Source organism: Bactrocera latifrons, unplaced genomic scaffold (assembly GCF_001853355.1).
Source record: "Bactrocera latifrons isolate USDA-ARS-PBARC rearing strain unplaced genomic scaffold, ASM185335v1 scaffold_9, whole genome shotgun sequence".
Classification (NCBI taxonomy): domain Eukaryota; kingdom Metazoa; phylum Arthropoda; class Insecta; order Diptera; family Tephritidae; genus Bactrocera; species Bactrocera latifrons.
In genome coordinates, this window is record NW_017537600.1 from 1,004,376 (window position 1) to 1,029,912 (window position 25,537).

Below are 25,537 nucleotides of genomic sequence, written 5' to 3' on the forward strand. Positions count from 1 at the left end.
TGTGGCTTAGAAAGTAGTGTTGATGTTTATGCTTCCGACCACACCGATTTTGACGACGATGACTACGAGCCACCACCAACAAGGTCAACAACAGAGCCATATCTGATAACTCAAAGCGAACTTAATGATCTGATTCGTGACCTTGATTTACCAAAAGAGAAATCAGAACTTTTAGCTTCTAGACTAAAACAATGGAATTTATTGTACCCAGAGACAAGAATCTGTACTTATCGGAAACGACATAGTAGTGTTGTGGATTTCTTTGAAAAGGAAAACGATCTAGTCTATTGCAAAGATGTATATGGGCTTATGAAAAAAATGTTTTGTACCTATTCACCTGATCAGTGGAGACTATTTATTGATTCATCGAAAATAAGTTTGAAGGCGGTTTTGTTACATAATGGTAACGAACATCCATCTGTACCTCTAGCGCATGGAGTACATATCGAAGAAACTTATGAAAATATCAAAAATCTACTACAAAAAATACAGTATGCTAAACATTCTTGGAAAATTTGTTCTGATTTAAAAGTAGTTGGGATGTTACTAGGTATGCAAGCTGGTTACACAAAATTTTGCTATTTTATGTGCGAATGGGATAGCAGAGCTCGAAGCAAACACTATGTACCTAATCAGAAAAGTGTGTCCAATCTTCGTTTTGTTGAACCCTAGAATATTGTATTGCCACCCCTTCATATAAAATTAGGCTTAATGAAAAATTTTGTAAAAGCAATGGATAAAACGGGAGAAGGTTTTCAATACCTTAAAAGTATATTTCCGAGACTTAGTGATGCGAAATTAAAAGAAGTGATTTTTGTGGGGCCAGTCATTCGACGAGTTATGAAGGATCAAAACTTTGTCTCTAAACTAAATACGCTAGAAAAAAAGCATGGCTTTTATTTGTTGAGGTTGTAAAAAATTTTTTGGGTAACACCAAATCACCCGATTATGAAGAACTCATATCAAGCCTATTGACGGATTTTCAGGCTTTAGGGTGTAACATGTCCCTGAAAATACATTTCCTACATTCGCATTTGGATTTCTTTCCTCCCAATTTAGGTGCAGTCAGTGATGAACATGGGGAGAGATTTCACCAAGACATATTGAGTATGGAGAAAATGTATCAAGGCAAATGGACTCCTAGTATGCTGGCAGACTATTGCTGGATATGTTTACGTGATAATCCTGACTACCAGTACAGCAGAAGTTCAAAAAAGTACAAGAAAATATAAATTGAGGGATAAAAATTTGTAATATTCAATATATTTTTTGCAAAAACTTTACTTTTATTTTTCTCTTAACCTGGACCTAGCAATTTTTTTTATATTCAAATTATATATGTACCTTATCAAATCAACATAAAAAAACAAGTTTGGTTTCAGAGCAGAAAAAAATGTCAAAATTGTCGGCTAGTGTTATACTATATCTATATTGGCGTAAACGCCGCTTACCGAATTTTTATACCTAAGTATACATTATTTTTGCCGTATGCACACTATTGTTTCTGATTTTGTTTCAGCGCTTAAAAGTATATGCAACAAAGTATAGTAGAACAGCCTACATTTGTAGAAAATAAAATAAACTCATTTGTACTGCTCAAAACAAAGCGATAAGCAAAAGACTAACAAATTTTCTCCAGAATATAAAGCTTTAAATTAAATATTTAAAAGTAAAAGAAAACAAAGCATACAACTAGGCTGCTCATGAAGCACTAGAATTCACAATCACATTCAATTTAATTTTTGGGGGGCTAGATATCGCATGCAACATATTTATAAGCATACAAGTGAACATAATACTCATAAAATACATTTGCAAATACAAATATGAAAAAAGGTAAGAAAGAAAGGACATTTTGAATTAAAAAAAAATATATATATAGCATAAGTGGGTGCGAGTGGGTGCTGCTTTTTGTGCTGGTGCAAGTGCTGGTGTTTTTAAAATTTTCATTAAATTATTTTGCATATAAATTTCTGGAATATATAAATACTTTTTTTGTTTTGCATAATATAGTACATACAAAATTTGTTGCAATTGTTCAGTGAAAGTTAATTCTATTTATGCGAGTATGTATTACGCTTTATTTTGTGCAACATTCTTGCATTTCTGCTTGTTGTTGCTGTGTGGTGCCTTACTCTATGCACCATTTATATACATGCATGCGTTTTTATTTCACATAAATATTTTGGAGACTTACTACAACTGCTTTTTGCTTAGCTAAGGTGTTGGTGCTGAAATAATTCACATGATTTGCACACAAATTCACTCACACACATACACAATTTGCTCACTGAAAATTGGAGAAATATAAAGTTAAATGAATTACAAAAGAATTGTGCTAAAATAAAAGCAATATTTATTTGAATTTTATTTAGAAACTTCTGTTTGAATTGTTTGCATGTAATTTCTCATATACTTGTATGTAGGTATTTCGGTTGAACGTGGGCGAGTGTATTGCGTTGTTGTGAGTGTGTCATGTTACACTTATTGAGTATGAGTGAAGTTAGAAAACTAAAGTTACAAAATTGCTGTGAATTGGCATGTTCCAGTGTGTAGCTAAGTTTTTTATCACTAGTGATTTGAAAATGTTTGAAGCAGATGTAAACATTTCATTAATAAGGATATAGAGTATACAAATTATTCTTTTATACCCTACGCAGGGTTGCTTAGAATTTGTACCACCCTGAAGGAGAATATTAAAGCGGATTTAGCGAGTGCTCCAAAACGAGGTTCTTTTTGCAATAGCATTTTTATGAAAGATCGCGCGTGAGTCCTGTCAAGTTGTCTTGGTATTGTTTGAAATACAAATCATAGAAATCATGTTCAGGCGTATAATGTTTACAAACTGCTCAACTTTATTACGAAAATTCACGGTTTGTAAAGAATGTGTTTCGAGTGCTTCGCTCAACTTTTGGTCAACATAATCGGTCTACTGAGCGTACTATTCGCAAAACCAACACCTATCTTGGACCCAGGATTCATCACTGGATAATAGTCGATCGAATAGTCTACGACCAACACACATTTATTGAGAGAACTTCGAGATCATCCTTTATAAATGGCCTTGACCAACTGAGTCGATTTGCCATATCCGTTTGTCTGTGTGTGTGTACTCGATAAAGTCCCTCAGATTTTAAGATATCGATATGAAATTCGGACATGTTCTTTTCTTTTCAAGATATTGCTCATTTTTTAGAATAACCGATATTGGACCACTATAGCTTAAAGCTGCCATACAAACTGACCGAATAAAATCAAGATTTCATCTTTTTTCATAATTTGATGCCATTGGAAATGCACCTGTAAAGGGTATTTTAGCTTCGACGGAGCTTATTCAACAATTCTATTGCTTCATTATTATTTCTGATTTTTATTATAAGATCGGTTACATTTAAAACGTTTTACAAACAATTATACTATGATTGAACTCCACCTTGATTTAATTGGTTAATTGTTAATACGATGGAATGCCTTAAATTTTTTTAAGATATCTTCGTTAGTTGACTGACAATGATAATATTTCAGCATATCTAGTGATTGTATGCAACTGTGTTCTCATATATTTAGTTGGTTGTAGTAGATTGTTAATTAGAAAAACTTCAAGCAAGATATTGTGTGCAAATATAGTATTCTAGGCAATAGTGTTATGGGAAAGGTTCTGGGCAATTTTTCATCGACCAACTGAACACTTTTTCGTCGATAGTAAGTTAAGAAATTATGATTTCAAGTATCTACTGTCGTGACAATTTTTTGAAAAAAGAAAGGCGTCGCAGAAAATATATTGGTCAATAGGCACGAAAAAATGATCACTCTATCATATTTTTCCTTATAATTATAATTTTTTGACTTTTTCCTTTTCCCGCAACTCAGTTACTGCTACGAGAATTTATTTATAGATATGAGCATAGGAGTCATTAAAATACAATTTGTGAAGGATTAAGGAACCCCATTAGCCGAAATGCTTAATCAAGTCGATTGAATTATAGTTAAATCTTAAAAAAAAAAAATAAGAAATCATACTTGCAAATTTTTGTTTGCATAAATGATGAAAGATTTAGAATAAAATTTAGAAATGTCTATTCTGGTTTAGTACAGTGTATAGGTCACATGAGAGCGCAACGCAAGCTGATCAACTGGCGGTATATGCGCGCTCGTTCTGAAACAGTGATCGGCATTATACGATAGGAATTGAATGAATATGTACTTTTCTTTTTGACTATCTCATTACGATATTTTGTATTTCCAACTATCTACTATGCAGATGAGCTAGCTGAACTCGAATTCGATCAGTTGAGCAGCTTTGTTGGGGTCGATACGGTTCTAGATGAAATCGCAATGCGTGATCTTGTGATCGAAACCCTATCTTAATACATATGTCATACTAATCTTAGTTCAGTATGATTTTTAAAGAAAGCTCTGTGACGATTTCACTTAAAAAAAATTTTAGTTTTGGTTATAAAATAGTTATATATTGGTTATAAAATAGTTTTATATTGGTTATAAAATGGTTATATATTGGTTATGTCTGCCAGCGGCCAGCTGAAATTTTTATGCCACAATATGTAACATGATGTAATGAATCGTAAGCTATAAAGAATTCAATTTCGTTGTTTTGCATTTTAGGTCAAGTAAGTTAAAATTTCAGGGTTTGCAAGTTAATTATCAAAGTGTTAGAAATTAGTGCCGCTTATGTACGTATGTATGCATATGTATATATGTTATAAGCAAAATGTTGTTAGACTGTATATAATATGATATATTTATGTATGCATGTATGTATGTATTTACATATGTTTAATAAATAAGTATATTTGTATATATAAGGTAGTTTTATGGCATATAGACAAATTTGCTTGGCATACATGTAGTATTTTTTGTATGTAAGTATATATGTACATAAATATTTCTAAATGAATAATGAAATATACAAGAGTATACAAAATAAATATATTATTGCTCTTTTGTAAATAAGTTGTATGTTAAATTATGATAGACAATAACTTAAATAAAAATATCAAACCTAGAAACATAAATATTTTCTAAAAATTATTTTCTTTCTGCTAAAATAAATTTATAAACTAATGTAAGGTTAAAATTAACTTTTCAGTGGAAAAAATTATAATATTCTTGTTCTAGAAGAAATTCTTTTTTATAATAATTTTTTTTTAAATTTATTATTTTTTAATTTAAAGCTAAAATAAAAGTCACTTTAAATTTTTTATCGATTTTTTTCAACAAAAAAAAAGCTATACAAATACACATACATATGATTTTAAATAAATATTTCATATTTACACAAACACGCACACTCATAAATTTCACCCTCACACACGCTTTGCCACCAATTACTTGCTTTATATTACCTTCTTTTCCACGCAGGCTTTAGTACGCAGCTCAACTATTTGTTGTTGTTGATTTTTAATAAATATTTATAATTTTCTTTTTAATAAGGAAGGGCATACTAGGGATAGGTGTGGGTATTCAAACAAATTGTTTACACTACGGGAGCAACTTTGCATACTTTTAGGGTTCCTCGGATTTACTTAAGCTAGTATTTTCTAAAATGTGTGTATATATTTTTGGTAACTAAATACACGTGGAGCAGCACATATTTTTTAATAATCAAAAAATATGGCTACACCAGCGCGTTATTTCATTTTTTGTAAAAAAACACACACATTTTATGCATATTTATATACATATTAGTATTTTGTTCTTAAATATTATTAGTTTGCGTAATTTATTGCATACTGATATATAAGGCGTATATGTTTTCTACTATTTCGGTTATTAGTTTACTTTCGTTTTTGCGTTGCCATATGGTAGTTGCTTGTTGAAAAATGTGAAAAATCTACTTACCATATTGTTTCGTACGGACGGGTATGGGGGGTGTTGTTGCACCTTCGCCGCGTTGCGAACGCGCCGCCAACCATATATAATACAGGGTATCAGGATAGAGACCATCAAGCGTGTAGGATTCAGTGTTCGAAATGCGCCTTAAGTAGAAAATGTGGAAAAATTGAGTTTATTTTTTGGAATTTCATAAAAGTGCATATTTGCAGTTGAAGTTGTAAAATAAGGAAATTAAATAAAAGTTGAAAAGTAAAAAATTAAAATAAAGAGAAAATATGGTTCCTACACTACCTGTCCTAGACGGTAATTTAAAATCCTATAGTGAATGCAATGATTAAATTTTCAGACTAATAAGTTTTAAGTAAAAAAAAAAAAAAATCCAAAAAATGTAATTGTTCGTTTTCAACACATTTCCCTTCAAATGTTTTTATGCGTTTTACAAAATATTGTCTCCAAACTTGAGCCGTTTAATAACTTTTGCAATTTGGTTAATTTCAGTAATTTTTAAATGACTCTACTCACACTTTTGGGAAAGATAATCAAATTTAGAGTTTATAAAAACTGAAAGACTCAATTCTAAGGATACAAGAGAAAGTAATTTTAAGGTAATTTAAGGTAATTTTTTTTTTCATCTTTTCGAAAAATATAAAAATTCCAAAAGAGGCTAAACACCATTAAAAATATTCATTCTTTTTGTAATATAATATGTTGCTTTTTTTAAAAAAATTTTATTTTTTGAGGTTACGATGAATCAAATTCGATTTTCTGAGGGATTTTTTCTGGGACATTTTGTTATTGTACTTTTATCATACTCTACAGCTAAAGATATCTTAATTTTTACAAAACACACAATATATGTAATAAGGGAAATTTATGGTTTTTTTCTAATTTAAGGAAATTAAAAAAAATATCCCATAATTTGGAATATTCTCATAATTTGGAATATTTCTTGTACACTTTTTATTATATCTAAAAATAAAAATCTTTGTTTGAAACGTCTGCACATCCGCATAATACCCACGTTTTGAAATGTAAGGATATTTTCGAAATTTTTTACGTTGAAAAAAAAAATATTGCGTTAATTGTATTTTTTGTATTATTCAAGTTCGGTATTCGGACGAATGTTTTTCGTGGGAAAAATTGTTATTATGTTTTTCTCATAGAGAATTATATAATACATATTTTACAGCTTCCGATTTCTTAGTTTTTACAAAACACAAAAAATATGTGATAATTGAAAGTAATAGATTTTTTTAATTTAGGTATTTTTTTTTAAATTTAAGGAAACTTCCTTTTTTAACACTAAATAATTGTTCGTTAATTTTTTATTTTATCTAAAAATAAAAATGTATGTTTGAAATGTTTACACATTCGTTTAATACCTATATGTTCAATTATGGGGATATTTGCGAAATATTTTACATTCTTACAAATTTTTTTTTTTAATTTTTTTTAGAGAAATTAAAAAAGTTTGTATCTAAAGAACATTTTATATTAATCATTTTTGGGATTCTTTTAAATATTATTTTATTTTTTAGAGAACTAAGAATCAAATTCGACGTTCTTAAAGGAATTTTTGGAAAAAAAAAATTATAGTGTGTTTCTCTCAACCAAACAGTTCCAGATTTATTAATTGATAATACAAATTATTTATAATAAAGACAAATATTTGGGAATAATTGAATAATAATAAGTTTTGTTGAATAATGGAAAGTTTTAGTGCAGGGAATATTAATTTTTTTTGCAAGGAATTGTAAACTTGAATTGCGCTGTATTGAGTTTGAAGTTAGTTTTAATTCACTTTCAGATTAGGGGATATTATTAAAACTGTATGGGAATTTTTTTTCTTAATTGTAGGATACACATTTAAATATGTATATACGTACATATATGTATATGAAAATATTAAATTATTTTGAGAAGTCTTAATTTTCGTCCAAAACTAAAATCTTTAAATGCGTGAAATTTTGCTTATGTTTTTTGCAACTTAAAGAAATCGTCAAATGGAATTGAGTTTAGCCAGTTTGAATTTGATTTTAACCCATTGTTAAGGTCTCGAAATACGGGGATATTTTCAAAACTTTATGAAAAAAATTTTCTGAATTGTAGAATACTTTTTAAGGAATTTTGTAATATTTTTGGAAACAACAACTTATTTTGAAATGTCTTAGTTTTCTTTCGATACTAAAAGACACCGGACAATTTTTTAATTTTTTTACTTAAAAAGTTGTAATTTGTAATTGAATTAAGTCGAGTTAGTTTGAAGTTCATTGTTCTTATCTCGAAATACGGGGATATTTTCAAAATTTTATGAAAAAACTTTCTGTATTATAGAACACTTTTTAAGACATTTTGTAATATTTTTGCAAACTTAGTTTGAAATGTTTTAGTTTTAGTTAGCTCAATACTAAAAAACACTTGGAAATTTTTTAAATTATTTTTTCAACTTAAAAAAGTTCTTAAATTTAATTAAGTTGAGTTAATTTTAGCTCACTCTTAATATCCTGAAATACGGGGATATTTTTAATAATATTTTTTTTTTGTAATTATGGAATATCTTTTTTACAATTCTTTATAAATTGTTGTACGTAATAAAATATCTTGTAATTTCTCAATCTTTGATCTACTGAAATACGGGGAATTTTTTCGAGCGAAGGGAAGTTTGAAGTATTTCGTTATTGAATTTTTTTTTCAACTTAAAAAAGTGCTTAAACTGATTTAAGTTGAGTTGGTTTGTAGTTAATTTCAGCTCACTGTTAATATCCTTAAGTACAGGGATATTTTCAAAACCGGTAATTTTTTTTGTCAATGTAGAATCCTTTTTAACACACTTTTATAACAATTTATAATAATAAAATAATATCCTGTATTTTTAAATTTTTGATATTCTAAAATACGTGGAAGATTATTTCAAGCTAAGGTTTCAACTAGTTTGTTATTTATAAGATTTTTAAGATAACTCAACATATGTATATGGTCCAAATTTTTTTTCTAATTTCTGAGTTTTGGTGTAGTTTTGAACAGTTTTGTATTAGGGATGTTTTCGATTATTATTTTCAGCTGCGGTATATGTATTTTCATTTACAACCAACCTAGGTAATTGAATTACATCAGTAACGCTTCCTGCAACTTTAGTTGCTAATGCCACCCGATTTTATCAAGAATGCGTACACATTTCAATTTATTGCCAAGATTTCAATCAACTATTACATTGCGCAAATACACATACGTACATACAAAACATGGCGAATATTGGCAAGTGGAAATCAATATGCACGTGCCAATTGTCGATATCAGTAAGTAATTTGTTGGATAGTGTGCGGGTTGTAATCGAATGGGCGAAATATTAGTGCCAATATCCTGTCTGCATACATTTGTATATACATGTGAGTATGTTTAGATGCATAAGTGCGTGTGTGTGTTATACTCACTTGTGATGATCCTGATTTGCATATGTGTCATTCCAGTATAATTCGTAGTGTACGATATTCTCACTGGAATGTGTCGGTTTCGACCATTGCAATGTGACTGCGGTCTCGCCGATATCGGTGGCCCGGAAATTACTAGGCTGTGAAGGGACACCTGTCACAACAAATTCATGCATACGTATTGCCGTTGTTTTTTTGCCGTCGTCGTTGTTGTTGTTGCATTGTTGATAGTGTTGGTTATGATTATAAGTTTGTTTGTGGTGGAATCACCATCAATGCCATCATCAGCGTTATCAAGATTATCAACATTGGCAGCGTCATCATTGCCGGTGCGTTGGTTGATGGGTTGGATATCAGAGTGGTGCGTGTCGTCCATATTTACGCCAGTCAAACGGAAATTGCACAGACAGCCATGAGAAGGGAATCAAGCGCAGGCGAGTGGGTATCGTTGTGGGAGAAAAAGAAGTAGAAAAAAAATTATTGAATAAAATATTTTATAATTCCAGAAACTATTTACAAATACATATTAAAAATCATACATACTATGTATATACGGCTTGTTTAGTACTATAAGCGCTCATAAATAAACTAAAAGTATTTCCTTTTCGCATAACTGTAAAAATATTGAATTTACACGCTGGGGAAATCATATAGTATGTGTTTGTGCCTGAGTTGGAGCCAAAGAGAATCATTCAAAATACTCAAACGAAACAAATAACAAATTTAATTGAATTCTCGTTAGTTGAGCGGAAATTTGATAAATTAAAGGATTTCCGCAAAGGATTTTGCGGTATTGGATTATATTTTCATTTTCGACGGTTCAATAACAAAACTATTAAAAATAGTTTGAAAATATAAATAAAATTTGCAAATATTGTCAGCACATGTATGTAGGTATATTTTGTAATGTCAAATACATAAATGTAAAATTATGAGGTAGTGCATGGTAAGCTGCCTAGCAAAATATTGCAAGACTACTGATTGTGCGCTCGGAGTTTTTTCTATAACATGCATATACATATGTATGTATGTATGTATGTACATATGTATGAACATAGCAGGTGTTTGTAAAAATATTTTGATAACGCATTTATTAAATATTTTTAATTTGAATATTATCGGTTAATAACAAATTTTTTTCGAATTATACAAACAATTTTAGATTGATAAATGTCCTTTATAATTTTAAACACCAAAGTATCATATCATATTTTCGAAAAATTTATATGAATTTCATCAAAATGTTGATATGTTTCGAAAATTCCATTTTGTTCCTATATAACTTTATTGGTTTTAGTACTACAAGGTATATCAACACTCTCATAAAAACTCTTACATAAAATGATATGATATAAATTAATCAGTTTGGAATCAAAAATATCACTTTTTCCAATTTCAATAAATTGCGTTCAAAAGTTTATATGTTTTGAAAACTTCATTTTGTTTCTGTACAATTATATTTCATAAATAGAAACTTAAAAATCTTGTTTGCATTCATCAAAATGTTGTTTCGAAAATTCCATTTAGTTCCTATATAATTTCTTGGTTTTAGAATTATAAGGCTATAGTTTTTCATGAGAAACTCTCACCTAAAGTGATACGTTATAAATTAATAATTTTAATAATATTGGAATCAAAAATTTCACTTTTCCCAACTATTTTAACAAATTCAAAAGTTTAGATGTTTCGAAAATTCCATTTTCTTCCAATACAATTTTATTTTGATACAATATGGGTTCTAGAACTATAAGTTTGCTTTGATCTGATATAAAAAAAAGAACTATTGAAGAAAGGTTTAGGTTTGATTATGAAATTGAAACACTCAAGTAGTGATAAGCAACAAAAAAAATTTTTTCTTTAAAAATAAATTAAAAATTTTTTGAAGTAACGCAACATTTACAATACGAAAGGCTATATAGACAAATATTTAAGATGTAGGTTTGTACTTAGAATTATAAGAATGACATAGAATCAATGAAACACTTGTTTAAGACTTTTGCAAACTGAAAGTGTCTATAGGCAAGTCAAATTATACTTTGCGCTAAAAATTTAATAACTGGAACGACATGGAATATATGAAACACTTATTTAAAAGTTGGGTTTCGCTTATCGGAATGTATCATTTATTAATTTAAAAACTGTTTCGAAAATTCCATTTTGTTCCATTCAGGAATAAAAAGGTATACGCGTAAAATAATTAGTAACTTTTAAAATTTATATATAGTATTTCCACCAACAACTACTGATTTGTATTCACAAGGTACTTAAATTACGAAAAACTCGTTCACTTATATATTATACGCAAATGTAAACTAGATTTCACTCGCTACCTAAAACCAAGTATTCTATTCTGTCGTTGTATGCGTTTGAAAAGAAATATTATTTTATGGATTATTTCTGTGGGTTGCAGTTTAAATTGCACTTATTATTCCATTTGCTTTTTTAATTCATGTAAAACGGACATAAAGCTAAATACAGGCTTTGCTCTAAAAATAATTCAAATATAAGCCAAAAATTATTAAACCAAAAAGTGAACGTAGAACTTATGGTATAATACCCTGAAAAATACTTTTGCTGCGTACGTATAATGCTGATGATTTTCATCATTGAGTTTATTGACTGTTGAAAGTTGACGTAAAGTTGAATGACAATTTTTAATATTTATACGTTGTTAAGTACATCGTATATACATATTTTGATGAATGTGTTGGAAAAGTTTTTGTGCGTTGAATGGCGTGTGATATTTGGTCATGCGTTAAATTAAATTCGTTATAAAATATACACTCAAATCCTCTCAAACCAATGTCAACCGCAAATAATTTATAATTTGCTGCCTTCAACAGACTTAAATTTCAGCACATTTCAGCCACTTTTTACACATTTTACGCACTTTCGTGTACATACATACATCAATAAATATATATGTACTATATAACGGGAAAACAAAAATTAATAAAAACTGTGCTACTGCACCGCGAAAATATTGTAAAAAAATCCGCAGGCGCAGGCGCCCATTCTTGAGAGCGCGAAGAGAAATGCTGTTGCAACGTGTTGGGGTGTGGAAAAGAGGCAGCGGAAATACATCATCATCAATGTCAGTGGCGGTGACAGCATGGCAGGCGGTAACAGCGCGATATTGCTTTATGCCACTACCGCTAGTAGCATATATAGCTCAGGGCTGCGAGTGCGCCTAAAATTGTGATAGTAGTGGTTGCCAGCGTTTGAATTATTGCCCTGTGGCTATAATTGTGTTCGTGGGTATACGCTGATAATTCAGGTCACATCGTCAAGTGAAGTAAGCTTTTTTTAATTTCTTTACGATTTTGGTTTAATTGGATTGATATTGAATTTTTTTGAAAGTTTTGTATATGTATATGAATGAAAAATGTATATGTACTTTTCATATTTCTTCGATATTTATCAGTGGTAAAAAAAAAGAAATTGTTGCAAGGAAATTGTTATAAGTACGTTGGTACTTGATAAAATACAATTGCAAAATCATTTCAATTTGATAGACATATAAATTTGAGTTTTTCCTCAACTTTTAATCTTTAAATATATTTTTGTATAAAATTATAGTAAAATACATCTAATACTTAATCAAATGGTTTGGAAAAAAGCCTCTGAACATAGGTTAACTGAATTTTATTATCCAAAATATATATCCCTTAGTGGAAAATTTAAAGACATTTTTTTTTCTACCGAAATCATGCATATTTTTCCTAATTCAGTCACTACCAATATTAAGCTAGCTATATTTAACATTAAAATATTTTTTTTTACATGCTATGTTTCAATTAAAATATTTTACAATTTCGATTGAAGGGAAATTTATCTTTACTAAAGTCATGCTTACATTGTTATCACATTAAAATCTGATGACATATTTCGACAAATTCAATGAATAAAAGGAAATTTATATTTAAGGAAATTTATATTTACTACTAAAATTATGCTACACTTCAGATTATATTATAATCTTTTTACATATTTTGTTTAAATTCATTTATTTTACAATAATCCTTGAAAGGAAATTATTAATTGTTTACGACAAAATGTTTTTCTTAGGTGTTTTTTTGTAAGCAAATGCATTCAAATAATCTGTCAGCCTGATCTAGAATTCTAAGATGTACTCAGGTAAATAAAAATAATTTGCTAAAATTATGAAAACGGTCAAAGTAAGCCATTCATCACACATTTTGGAAAATATAATTTTTGTATTAATCTAAATTTTCTAAAAAGATATTATTTAAAATAGCTCTTTGAAAACAAAAAAAATCAAAATTTTTCAAAATTTTCCCTAAAAGGGATATTTTTATTTTTTTCTCGTTAAAAGTAAAAAAATTTTCATGCACTTAAAGATCAATAGAATATTTTTCTAAAAAGTGTGGTTATTTAACGCCTTTTCTTCGATGGGACATTTTCATGATAATTTATCTGTTTATATTTTCCTGGCAATAACCTTTTCACATTCGCCAGCTCTTAAATTAACATAGTAGTCGTAAAATTCCTTCCATGCTACTGTTCATTTGCACTGTATTGATCACATCAAACATTTTTATAGCACTTTTGAGATTTTACAAAAAATAATGATAATTAAAAAATTATTTACGAAGGCAATGACGAACGTAAAAGCAATGCTGCATTGCATGAAATATGCTGCCCTTTTGTTATGACAGCCAAAGGATTTCTGTGGCTGTCAGTGATAAGTAAAAAACCACTCATATTTTCTTACATAAAATGAAATAAAAGAGCATGCTGTCACTGTCAACTTACATAATTGCGTACAAGAGTGCACACTGAAGGCTGTTAAGTTTGCACAAGGCAAGGCAAAGCGTTCGCGACGGACGAATGTTAAAAGACAGTAGAGCAAAGAAAAATATCACATGCTCCACGAATTATAATTGGGTTGTGGCAGAAGTGTAAGAAGTGAAATGAAAAATATGGAAATTTAAGGAAAAATGCGCAAAAAATTAAGAACGTAGAGAGGAAATTTTTACAAATCATTGCGAATGAGTGACAAGCCAAATAATTAAAAAAAAAGAATTACTCAAAGAAATCGCATGCAAAATGAGAATTGGTAATCGAAGCAGCAATGCCGCGAAAATTCAAACAATAATACTTTTTTATTTAAACATTTTTAAAGTGGCGCAGAACGGCGCGCATGAAAAGGCACATAACTGTCAGAAGAACATATAATGGGTGTGTTGTTGAGAGGTTTGGAACTTTTTTTTTGAAATGAGGTAGAGTAAAATTTGAGAAATTAAGAACATTTAAGTTTCTGTAGTTCGGAAATTTATGACAATCAATGTTTTAATAAAATTTTCCTCACATGGTCATCGAGCCTTTACGTTACGAGGAGGTTTTGTGCTTGTGAGCACTTTCCACTTCCAGTTCCACTTTCCATAATTTTTTACAATATGACTAATTTGTGGTCAATCGTCAGAGTCATCAAAGGTTGGTTTCTAAAAATAAGCTGCAGCCCTTCAATAAAAATGGCCCATCAGAGTCAAATCATATATTGAGTAAGTCCATTGACAGTAAACTGAAGCTATTGACTGGCCCAACTTTTGATATCATTCGGTCAACAAAATGTCGTCGGTAAGGAATGATGATATCACGTTGAGTATGGTTTGTTTCACGGCCCTGCTGGAACTGTTTAGTAACAAGACGATTGATATTGAAGTAGGGATTGTTAGAGTCGCGAAGTATTTGTCTATAGCACTAACTATTGATGATATTGTCATAATTTAACTTTAGTTTTGAAAACATATGGAGAAGAGAGTAATTTTACTGGGAGCAAAAGCAGAGTAAAGTTATGGAAAATCCCACTGTTCAAACTTCAAATAAAGCAAATTCCATTAATTACGAAACTGTTTTTAGTTTTGAAAAAGTAAGGGAGCAGAGAGATCAAAAGTAGTGTCCAGAAAGTTATGGAGAATCTCTCCAACAGTGTTGGGACTTCAAATTAAACAATTTCGATTGATTACATAACTGTTTCCACTTTTGAAAATGTAGGGAGCAGAGAGTAACTTCTAGCGGGAGCAAACTCAGAGTCTAGAGAGTTACGAAGAGTCCCTCCAGCCCTGTTCTGACTTCAAATAAGAAAATTTCGGTTAATTACACAACTGTTTATAGTTTCGAAAATGTAGAGAGCAGAGAGTAACTTCTAGTGAGAGCAAGAGCATTTATGGAGAATCTCTCTTACACTGTTGTGAATGTGACTGTAACTGATTACAGTTTTGAAAATGTAGAGAGCAGTGAGTGAGTTCTAGTGAGAGCAAAAGCAGAGTCCAGAGAGTTATGGAGAGTCCCTCCAGCCCTGTTCTGACTTCAAATGAACAATTTCGATTAATTGTGTTTTTAGTTTTGAAAATGTACGGAGCAGAGAATAACTTTTAGTGAGAGCAAAAGCAGAGTCCAGTGAGTTATAGAGAGTTATAGAGAATCTCTCCAACAGTGTTGTGACTTCAAATAAAGCAATTACGATTAATTACATAACTATTTTTAGTTTTGCAACAATAGGGAGCAGAGAGTAACTTCTAGTGCGAGTAAAACAAGAGTGCAGAGAGTTATGGAGAGTTTTTGAGAATCTGTCCATCATTTTTTTGATTTCAAATATGGTAATTTGTGTTATTAACATGCCTAGAATTAAAAATGAGTCCACCCAGAAATAAAATGAGTTGAGGAAAATATAAAAATTTTTATTTTCGCTCAGAGCGCGATTTTTTTTGAATAAATTCTAAAAGTGCAACTGTTTTAAACTAAAGTGTAAGCAAAGTGTCAAAAATATGTACTGATTTTGACAGCTAAAGAATGCTGTGTTTCCAAAACAACACCCTGTTCAGCGAATCTTCGAGCCGACATGTACTCTCGGCTCTTTTCGAACTTTAAGCGCGTCCATTGATTTTTATGTCAAAAGCATGCACTTAAAACTATAAAACTGCTTTATATACACACATAACTATTAAGAAACATTACATAAATGCAACTTATATAGGCTTGTATATACATATAAACGCATATATATATTGCAAAAAAAATTAATTTTTCTGTTCTGCATGACTACTTGCAACAGCGGCACGCACCTACTTGAGCTTAATTAAACATTTTTATCCCAAAGGCGTCCTGCCGCTATGCAAATATGCACACATCTACAATTACGTAAATACGTGTTACATGTACTTATGTAAGGGTATTTGCTTGTGGCTCTCCTCTTTCATGTGCCTCCATTGCTTACCTTGGCTTTAAAACGCAAAATTTAATTTTTAATTTCTTTCACGCTCAAAGTTAGGGGGTAAATTGAAACCAATTATTTGCACAAGTACTTTTGTATAATCACGTACTCATATATGTATGTATTTTTGTTTATATAACGGCATTTACCTCTGTCACACCCAGTGATATTGCTGAAAATTCAGACAACAACTTTCATTGGTGTTAACAACATGTTAACGTGATACAATTAAAACTTTGCTCCTGGGTCAACACTTCACAAACACACACACGTAAATGTATCAGTATGTAAATATATAGTATATACGAGTACATATGTGTGAATTTCGTTAAGTAGTTTTGCGGCAGCGCCAAAAAATTGTCTTCAATTTGTGCAACGTAAAGGAAAGCAATTGATTGCGAATATGTGCAATGCGAAATGATAATCTTTCGGCGGCGTTAAGTGGTGGTGCTTAATGTTAAATGCGACGGCTTTTCATATACAGCCTTGTATACTCGAATCAATATTGAAAAAGAGTATAAAGATAATAAAATTTAAGTGAGCATTTTTATTGTATTCTCAAATGCGATTCTTATGTGAGAAAATCAACAGAAACGGCTATATAATCAATTATTATATATTAAACTAATGATAAGATTACTTTAAATAAACGCGGTTGATATTTAGCTGGTCTTTTTACTTTGTGATAGCAAAAATTTGAAATGGTTTAGCGAAAAGTCTAAAAATAGTTTGCATTTATAAGTACTATATTAAACCAATTTCCTCTGTATGTATGTAAAATATTCCATGTACGAAGAGTGTTTAAAAAATGTCGTGAAATAAATAAAATTTTACGACTCTGGAAAATCTAATTGTCAATATTATTTGATATATACGACTTTGAAATACTGGTAAAAGCAATAAAATCAACTTCGAAAATTAAAAAAAACTGCAAAACATTTGACCCTATTAAAGGTGTATTTTGATATTTGAATTGGATTGTTAACTGAAATTGGCCTGGAACACAAATCCGCAAAATGCAAACGTTGACTGGAGAGCAGGGTAATTAATATTAAGACCTCGGAAGATTCTACTGCTGAAAGTGTGAAAATGTAAAAATTTTTAAATATATTTTTATCACATTAAAATTAACTAGTAAAAATCTAAAATCATTAAAAGACAGGTGAAGAAGAGCTTAGACCGAGTACTCGTATAACCAAACATTTCATAGTCTTGCAACTAGCAAAGATTAAAGCCAGGGAAGTATCTTCAGGTACATGAGGCTTGTTAGTTTCCAGGTCTTCCGCTTTCGTTCATTTTAAGCACAACGATGCACCGTTATAAGAAAAACATGCTTTCTTAATTTTATTAAGATATCTCACATTTTGGTCGATATATGCGGTATAAAGTCACCCAAAAGTTCGAAAATTTTTATATAAGGCATATTTATATATGGAGTATTGACTCGGTTTAATCCATTTGTAGCATACAAACATACAGTCTCGTAAGAGTAAAGTCTGATATCACTGCTGTCCAAGAATTGCGATGGACTAGAGCTGGACTGAGATGAGTAGGTCCATGTGGCATTTACTACTGTGGCCATATAAAGAAGCGCAAATTCGATGTGAGATTCATGGTGCGAAAGAGAGTCCGTTGCCGAGTCTTGGCATGAACGTCCAGTTACAATTCGCATCAAAACGAAGTTCTTTAACATATCGCTGATATACGCTCACGCGCCGACGGAAGAGAAGGAGGATGTGCCCAAAGATGCCTTCTATGTGAGGATGCCTTCTATGTGAGGATGCGTTCTATGTGAGGTTGGAGCACACTTAAGAGAGCTGAGCCCGCCACGATGTCAAAATTGTACTTGGCGACTTTAACATCAGGGTGGGCAAAGAAAGTAACAGTAGATTCAACCTTCATTATGTAATATTCTCATATGGGTGGAGGCTGATCGACTTCGACGCCCGAAATATGGAAGAACGACTGGCGCGCTGTTGTAAACTCGGCTATAATCGCGTTAGCGGTGATGAAGAATATGATATTAAATATAAATTCAATTTGTTAATCATAATATTTTATGAAAGCATTAAGCATATAGTAAGTTCTGTAGTTCTTTGCAAAATTTCTTATTTTATTCTTATATTTCCTTACTGATAAAACACCAATTTCATCGTGGAAGTGGAGAAGAATTGTTTTAGTAAAAATTAAAATATTTTAATTTTAGAGTTTTTAACACCTATATTTCATATGCGATGTTAATTAATACATATAATAATTCCTTAGTAAAGGGCGTGATGGTGTTTATTACCTCCATCCTATACCTGATATTCTTGGGGAAGATCGTGACAAGAATAGCAATAGCTCTGAGATCACTCCAAATTTACTTATTTTGCACGATTCCCACCAAAAGTTGAAGTAAAATGCAACTGAAAAAATCAGATTTTGGTTTTATCAGGTCGACAGGTGATTTCCCACTTATTTGAAATCATTTTATGCATATGCATATAATCGAAATATAACGACGCGTACTTGTGGTATTTATTTTGATAGTGTCGAATTGCGATGGCATTGTCTATATGAGGATCTGGACAGAAAGAGGTTAAAGAAATGTCTAAAGGAAGGCACGAGGGAAACTGAAGGATCTCTTATGCACTTGTAACGCATGTAAGTACCTTTGGTCCCTACGGTATGATACATTGGAGGAGGTATCGACAGTGAAGCCGCAGAGTCTGTGGAAATTCGCGTCAAGCGCAGGCATCTTAAAGGATGGTTATTACTCATTGACCTATTAATTGAACTTGCTTTCCACAATTAGCTACCAAAGCACATTGAGGACTAAAAAATAATTATTCTTTTCGCTAAAATAAGTGTTTATGTACTCTCAAAAGCAAATTGCCTTCATCCAAACTTGCGTATAAATATGACGTTAGCTCTCTTCATATATTGCTTAGAATAAATTTTTGACATTTTAGTACTTAAAACGTGTATTAATTGCAAACATTTGGTTTTGCTGCTCATCTGCAGAAAATATAGTCTCTCGAGCGCAAACATTATAAGAGTCTAATATATCAAATTTGAGCACAGCCTGCCTGCAATACAAACTTAACTTATTATTAAGCCTCAATACAAAAGGTCAGACCACAAGTCTTGAAAATGTGTGCTTTGCCAAGCCAAGTGATATAGGTTTAAAGCAACACAAGTGAGTAGCTTTTGTTTTTCAGTAAATTTGCTAGCATTTTGTGAATATTTTTGTACAAGCCAAAAGTTACACACACACACACACGCGCAGTTTGCTAAGTTGGAGCATGAAATTGCTATGCTTGCCTGTAACATATAGTAAGTGCTTATATATGCATAAGGGTATGTAAATGTATGCGTGCACATGGGAGTATGTACATGTATGTATGTGTCTCCATGCGAGTATGTATATGTGTGCGTGCGCATGAAAATTTACTTTGTTTAGTAATATAAAATGCGTTGTCTACAACGATTTAGCCCGAAATGCCATGAAGCTTTAAAAGCTTTTTGTCTGCCTAACAATTTACAAAATGTTCTCACATAATTGCTTAATAGTGTCACGTGTTTTCCATACAATTTTGCCATTTTAGCACAATATATGCACATAATACACATATATACACACATACATACATACTGATACTGAGTATGGCATTTGTCTGGTGGGTTTGTCAAGAGTTTGACTGGCCACTGCTTTGTAACGCCTTGTGGGTGGCAATTTGAAATTGAGCATATATGTATATGTATGTGCGTGGCGGCAAATAGAAGGCATCAAATGTTGCATGCCACAACGGCAATGACAAAGAAAGTGGCAGTAATGTGTGGAAATTTGTTATAAGTCACGTAGCTGAATGTTGCAGCAGCACAGTCGTAGTAATAAAAGCGAAAACACGCAACACGCACACATAGAAAAGAGTGTGCGAATGTGGCATGTGTGTGTGTGTGTGTGTGTGTGTGTTTGAAAATAATATGCATACCCAAGCATATACAAACATCTAACATGTGACAGTTATTATTTATGTATGCTTGACTGCATATTTGCCTAAAAGTATGCTCCAGCAAGCACTTGCACACTCTAAAGCAGCTGCAACAACAAGTTGGTCCACTTGCTCTTTACTTACCCGAAACTCACGCGCACACACATACATACAAAATCTCTTGTTTATCACTTTAAACTGTGACTTAAATAATAATAACAGCAAAAACATTAAAAGCCAACAAAAACACTACAATAGCAACAACAAGACATCGCAGCCGCATTACAACTTCACACAACAGCCAGAACAACAAGCAGCCACCAACAACACTCGTTAGCTGTCAACATTCTTGTTGATGTTAAGCATTTTAATGCAATTGTAGCACACTATAGGGGTCATGTGGCAATGTCTGTAGCATCAAAATAGGCTAGCTGGCGTGTGTGTCACATTTCATTTCATTTCAAATTATATATATTACATATATGTATGTATGCATATCAGCCTGCATTAAAGCCATTGTAAGTTGGCTCGCGTATATGTATATGTGTGTCTGTTGCCGCATATATTTCCAAATGCATGCATACTTTTAGGCGTTCGTGCATGCGAAAAGCACTCACACTAAATTGCGTGCATTGCATGCAATTAACTTGCACGCACGAACGCACACGCAGCCGAATTTTATCACACATGCCACTAAACGCACACACAAACACACGCAGCGTACAACTGCATCTTCAAATCGTATTACATGCATTTACAAAACACACAGTAAAGCATCATTATCGCTTTATGACATCAACCCCGAAATGCGGCTCATCGCACACGGCTTAATATTACATTTGATGTAGCGCAGCGCAGCAAAATGTATGCATTGCATGGTGATGTGCGTGCGCAAATGCAACGCTGGCTGTGCGCGTCACATGTGCGGAATATGAATATAATTTTATTGGCTGGAATTGGATTTGGCGTAAGCGGTTGGATGACTCTTAGTAAATTGCAACTAAATTGAGTTGATAAATTTGATTTATTTTTGAGTATATTGAGTATACAGTAAGTGGTTAGGCAAATTATAAAATAAGTATTATTTACTTAAGTATGCCTATGAATATCTGAGAGACTGAAGTGGTTAGGTGTTGTTAAAAAATTCAAAGAAACCATTTTTTGCATTTTTCGAAAGTATGTATTGAATAGATTGAGTCAAAAACTAACACAATGAGTTAACGAACATCTCTATAAAAAATTTGAGCTTTTCTTTACCTACAACATTGCCATAAATATTGTCTCTATAAGTCTTGTAGTTTTGTCGGAAACACAGTTTTTAAACCTTTAAAATTAAATCAAGCTCTTCCATTCTATTTCTAAATTATTACACTCTTTCACTTTCCAGTGTTCAAATCAAGAAGTAATAAATATTAGTTTGTCAAAAAGTCTTGCGGTATTTTTGGTAGTTGGCGTTGAGAGCGCGTAGTTCTAGTTTTATGAAGTAAAATAAAGAGAAAATACGGCATATTTTACAGTACTACTACGATAAAGGCAAAACTGCATCTGAAGCCGCCGATAAAATTTGTGCGGTTTATGGACCCGAAACAGTTTCCATTTCCACCGCACAACGATGGTTTCAACGTTTTCGTTCCGGTGTAGAGGTGGTCGAAGATGCGCCACGCTCCGGAAGGCCTGTCGTCGAAAATTGCGATAAAATCGCTGAATTGGTCGAAAGAGACCGGCATAGTAGCAGCCGCAGCATCGGTCAAGAGCTGGGCATGAGTCATCAAAAAAAATTTTATAAACAATTGAAAATTCAATAAAAATACCGCTAGACTTTTTTGACAACCTAATATAATGGAATAAAAATTTGCACGAATAATGTCTTTAGAGTATGCCAACTTATGACCAAAACTTTCTTAAATCCAACCAATATTGTTCGAGCTCTGTCTTGTCTGTTTCGTACGGTGTGGGTTGCGCCGTAGCTCGGCATGTATTGATCGGCAACAAAGACGGTTTTGTCGCATTTGGTGTGCGTTGGCTGTATGAAAATACATACGAAATTCGACAACAGCTCTTCAAACAAGGCAAAGCTCAGACATGCGTTTTCGTTTCGTCCTATTCGATGCGGATTGTCACATATGAAGCTATGAGCAGTTGTCGTATAAGAAAATAAAAACTCTTTTGGCTAACCCGGTGTGGGTTCAGCCTTAGGCTTTAAAGACATTTTCACTGCAACAACGTTTTCAGTGTTGATGAGCATAAAGGCTCAAAAGTGGCTGGTTTTGAAATCTATAAACAATTTTGATATATAAAATTCTCAGATAATTATGGATCAGATTAGAAGATCGACAAAAGTGAGCAAGAGAACGAATTAAAAAAATTGGAATCTAAAATAAATTAAATTCTTCTTCCCGCAGAAGACCTTCAAGACATCGTCTATAGGAGGCAAATGAATGTTAAACGAAATATTTGCGGGGTTCTAAAGTAATTTAAATTCTCTTAAAGTAAATGTACTCTTATTTGATACATTTATTTAATGAAAAACCTTTCACACTTTAAGTTCCGCAAAAAGCGCAAATTTTAGATTTCTCCTTAAGACTTAACTCCAAATATATCTATAGAATTGTACAAAAAATATTGAGCTATTCAGAAATTGATCTCTTTACAAAAATAACTGCAGACAGACTAAATCATTTGGATAAGCACCTCTTTCTTTTAATTGAAATATATCACCTTTTTAGTAAAAATATAAAATTATCTATTGTTGAATTAAGTTTATCCTATCATGTAATCATCACCATAAAATCAGAAAGATTCTAAGCCTATAATTATTATACTTGTCTAAGTAAATTTTGTACTCTTCTTCTCTTATTTTGCCTTTTGTTTAAAAAAAATCGATGGAGCCTGTGGTATTAATAATCACAGTACGCACTAGAATTTTTCAAAATGAGTACTAATGAAGAGAGAAAGCCTTAAAAAAGTAAAATCAATGTATTTGTATTTTAAAATTTGCCAATAAAGGCCCTTGGATTCATGTTTCCAAACACGGATCAAATCGATTCATTAGCAAGTGGGTTGTTGTGACTTAGAAGAGGGCCCAATAGAGTACAATCCTTATCTATTTATATTATCTTAAAATTTGTCAACTACAATAGGTACCCTCAAAAATTAAACAGTTAACCAGTATGTGCTGTTAAAATTTGAAAATTACATTTGAAAAATCTTTGTCCAGGGTAGTAAAAATGAGATAAAAATCTTTTACATATGTGTACATGTTAAATAAAAGTTTGACTGTTAAAGATTCACTACTCCCAGCGCTCACTGTTTACCACTAAAATTTGATATAGTTCCTTCCACATAAAAAACTATACCACTGTGTTAATCGCTCTGTTTAAATGATATTTTGAACTTGTTACTAAAACTTTCCCTTCAAAATTTGAACATTTTTGAAAAATAATTTTAAAAACTTCAAATTTTTTTAAAAATAACTGAAATTTTTGAAAAATAATTTTGAAATTGAAATGAATTTTACATGTCTTTAATCCATGGTTGATTAATATTGTAGTATTTTTTTGTATATATTAATTCATAATGAATGTTTTGAAACAATTTTGAAATTTTTTTTTTGGAATTTAGTAAATAACAAAAAACTAGTATTACTACAGTTTTCATACAATTTTATATAGTTTTCAGTTGTGATGTTTTGTGACTGTGCTTTTCTATTTTTAATAATTGGAATTTAAACATTTTGAACAGTTTTACTTTTCAAAATTTTTTAAAATAAATTTTACAAAAACATTTTTTTTAAATATGTTTTGTTTTGTTATTCCTTCGCTCCCAACGAAGAAAAAATATCTTGAAAAGGTTTTTTTATTTTTCCACACACACTCACCTTGTTGTGTCTTCACTTGCACCGGCGTGGACATCGGACCGGCGCCCATTGAGGTATATGCCTGCACACGCACCGTATAAATGGCATGCGGCGTCAATTCCGAAATGGTTGTCAGCTCGCTATTGTCCACCATTTGAGAGTCCCAAGATGCTTCGGGTTGATTGGGATTTGTTGTGTAATAGACTTTGTAGCCCTGAAAATGGAGGGAATAAACGAAAAAAAGAAATGCTTAATCAGATAAATAAGCGTGGATATAATATTATATATTAGTATGTAACTTATAAATTAAATATATGTATTTAATTATCTAAATAGAATTATGTATATATGTAACAATATGAAAACCTCATGGCTGACCATGGTGAGCTTTTGTTTCAGCTGTCAGTTAAAATAAAATAGAAGTCGGTATATATGGTATGTATATATCTGAATAAAAGCACTGTGATATTGTACATATATTCATATATATAGTATATATTCTATGCAAATATTCCCCTAAATCACACCAGTATTTTTTAACTCTCCATTGTTCTTAGGGCTGGCTATTGTTCAGCAAACTCACCAATTGATTAATGAGTCTAACCTACACTGAATGCATTATTAACACGCCTGAAGCAACATTTGAATTTACACACATTCGTACGAATTTGGATATATATGTATGTACATACATAAAAATATATAAATATGTACCTATGGAAGCACTCAGTCATCGGTTATTCATTTTAAAATTCTGCCTGTCGAAACCACACACATTCCTAAAACCACATTCAACTAAAGCTTGTCTCAATATTACACATCGACACATGTCTTCATATGCACATTCTTTCCCTGGACAATTGAGTTCAATAGGTCAATTATTAAATCCTCATTGTTCTCTTAAATATTATCGCCGTTATATAGCTCGATTTCGAATTGTGTGAAGATTATATTTGTGTGCCTACATATATATGTTCTGAGTGCTTATATAAACGTTCTTATGTGTATGCCATGTCAAACAGTTGAAATTCCAAAGCACACAATTTCTATATGGTAAGGTTCTGTTGTTCTTCATTGTATGCAGTAATGTAAAAATGTGAATTATAGATAAGATTTTTGTTGTTTAAAGAAAAGAAAAAAATTAAGTTGTAAAATATTTGAAGTAAAAAATGTGTTACTTATAAGC

The 25,537-nt window shown here is 31.4% G+C and overlaps 1 protein-coding gene across 7 annotated transcripts in view; it reads right to left on the reverse strand.

The window, feature by feature from the left end:
- Nucleotides 1-25,537, reverse strand: part of LOC108977466 (tyrosine-protein phosphatase Lar) — a 486,678-nt gene that overhangs the window by 40,565 nt on the left and 420,576 nt on the right. For all 7 annotated transcript variants that reach the window (XM_018947162.1, XM_018947157.1, XM_018947161.1 and 4 more), the window contains 3 exons: nucleotides 24,373-24,565; nucleotides 9,285-9,435; nucleotides 5,860-5,996 (listed from right to left, as the gene is read on the reverse strand). In XM_018947162.1, the coding sequence (XP_018802707.1) occupies nucleotides 5,860-5,996; nucleotides 9,285-9,435; nucleotides 24,373-24,565 (481 nt within the window). The remainder of the gene's footprint in view (nucleotides 1-5,859; nucleotides 5,997-9,284; nucleotides 9,436-24,372; nucleotides 24,566-25,537) is intronic.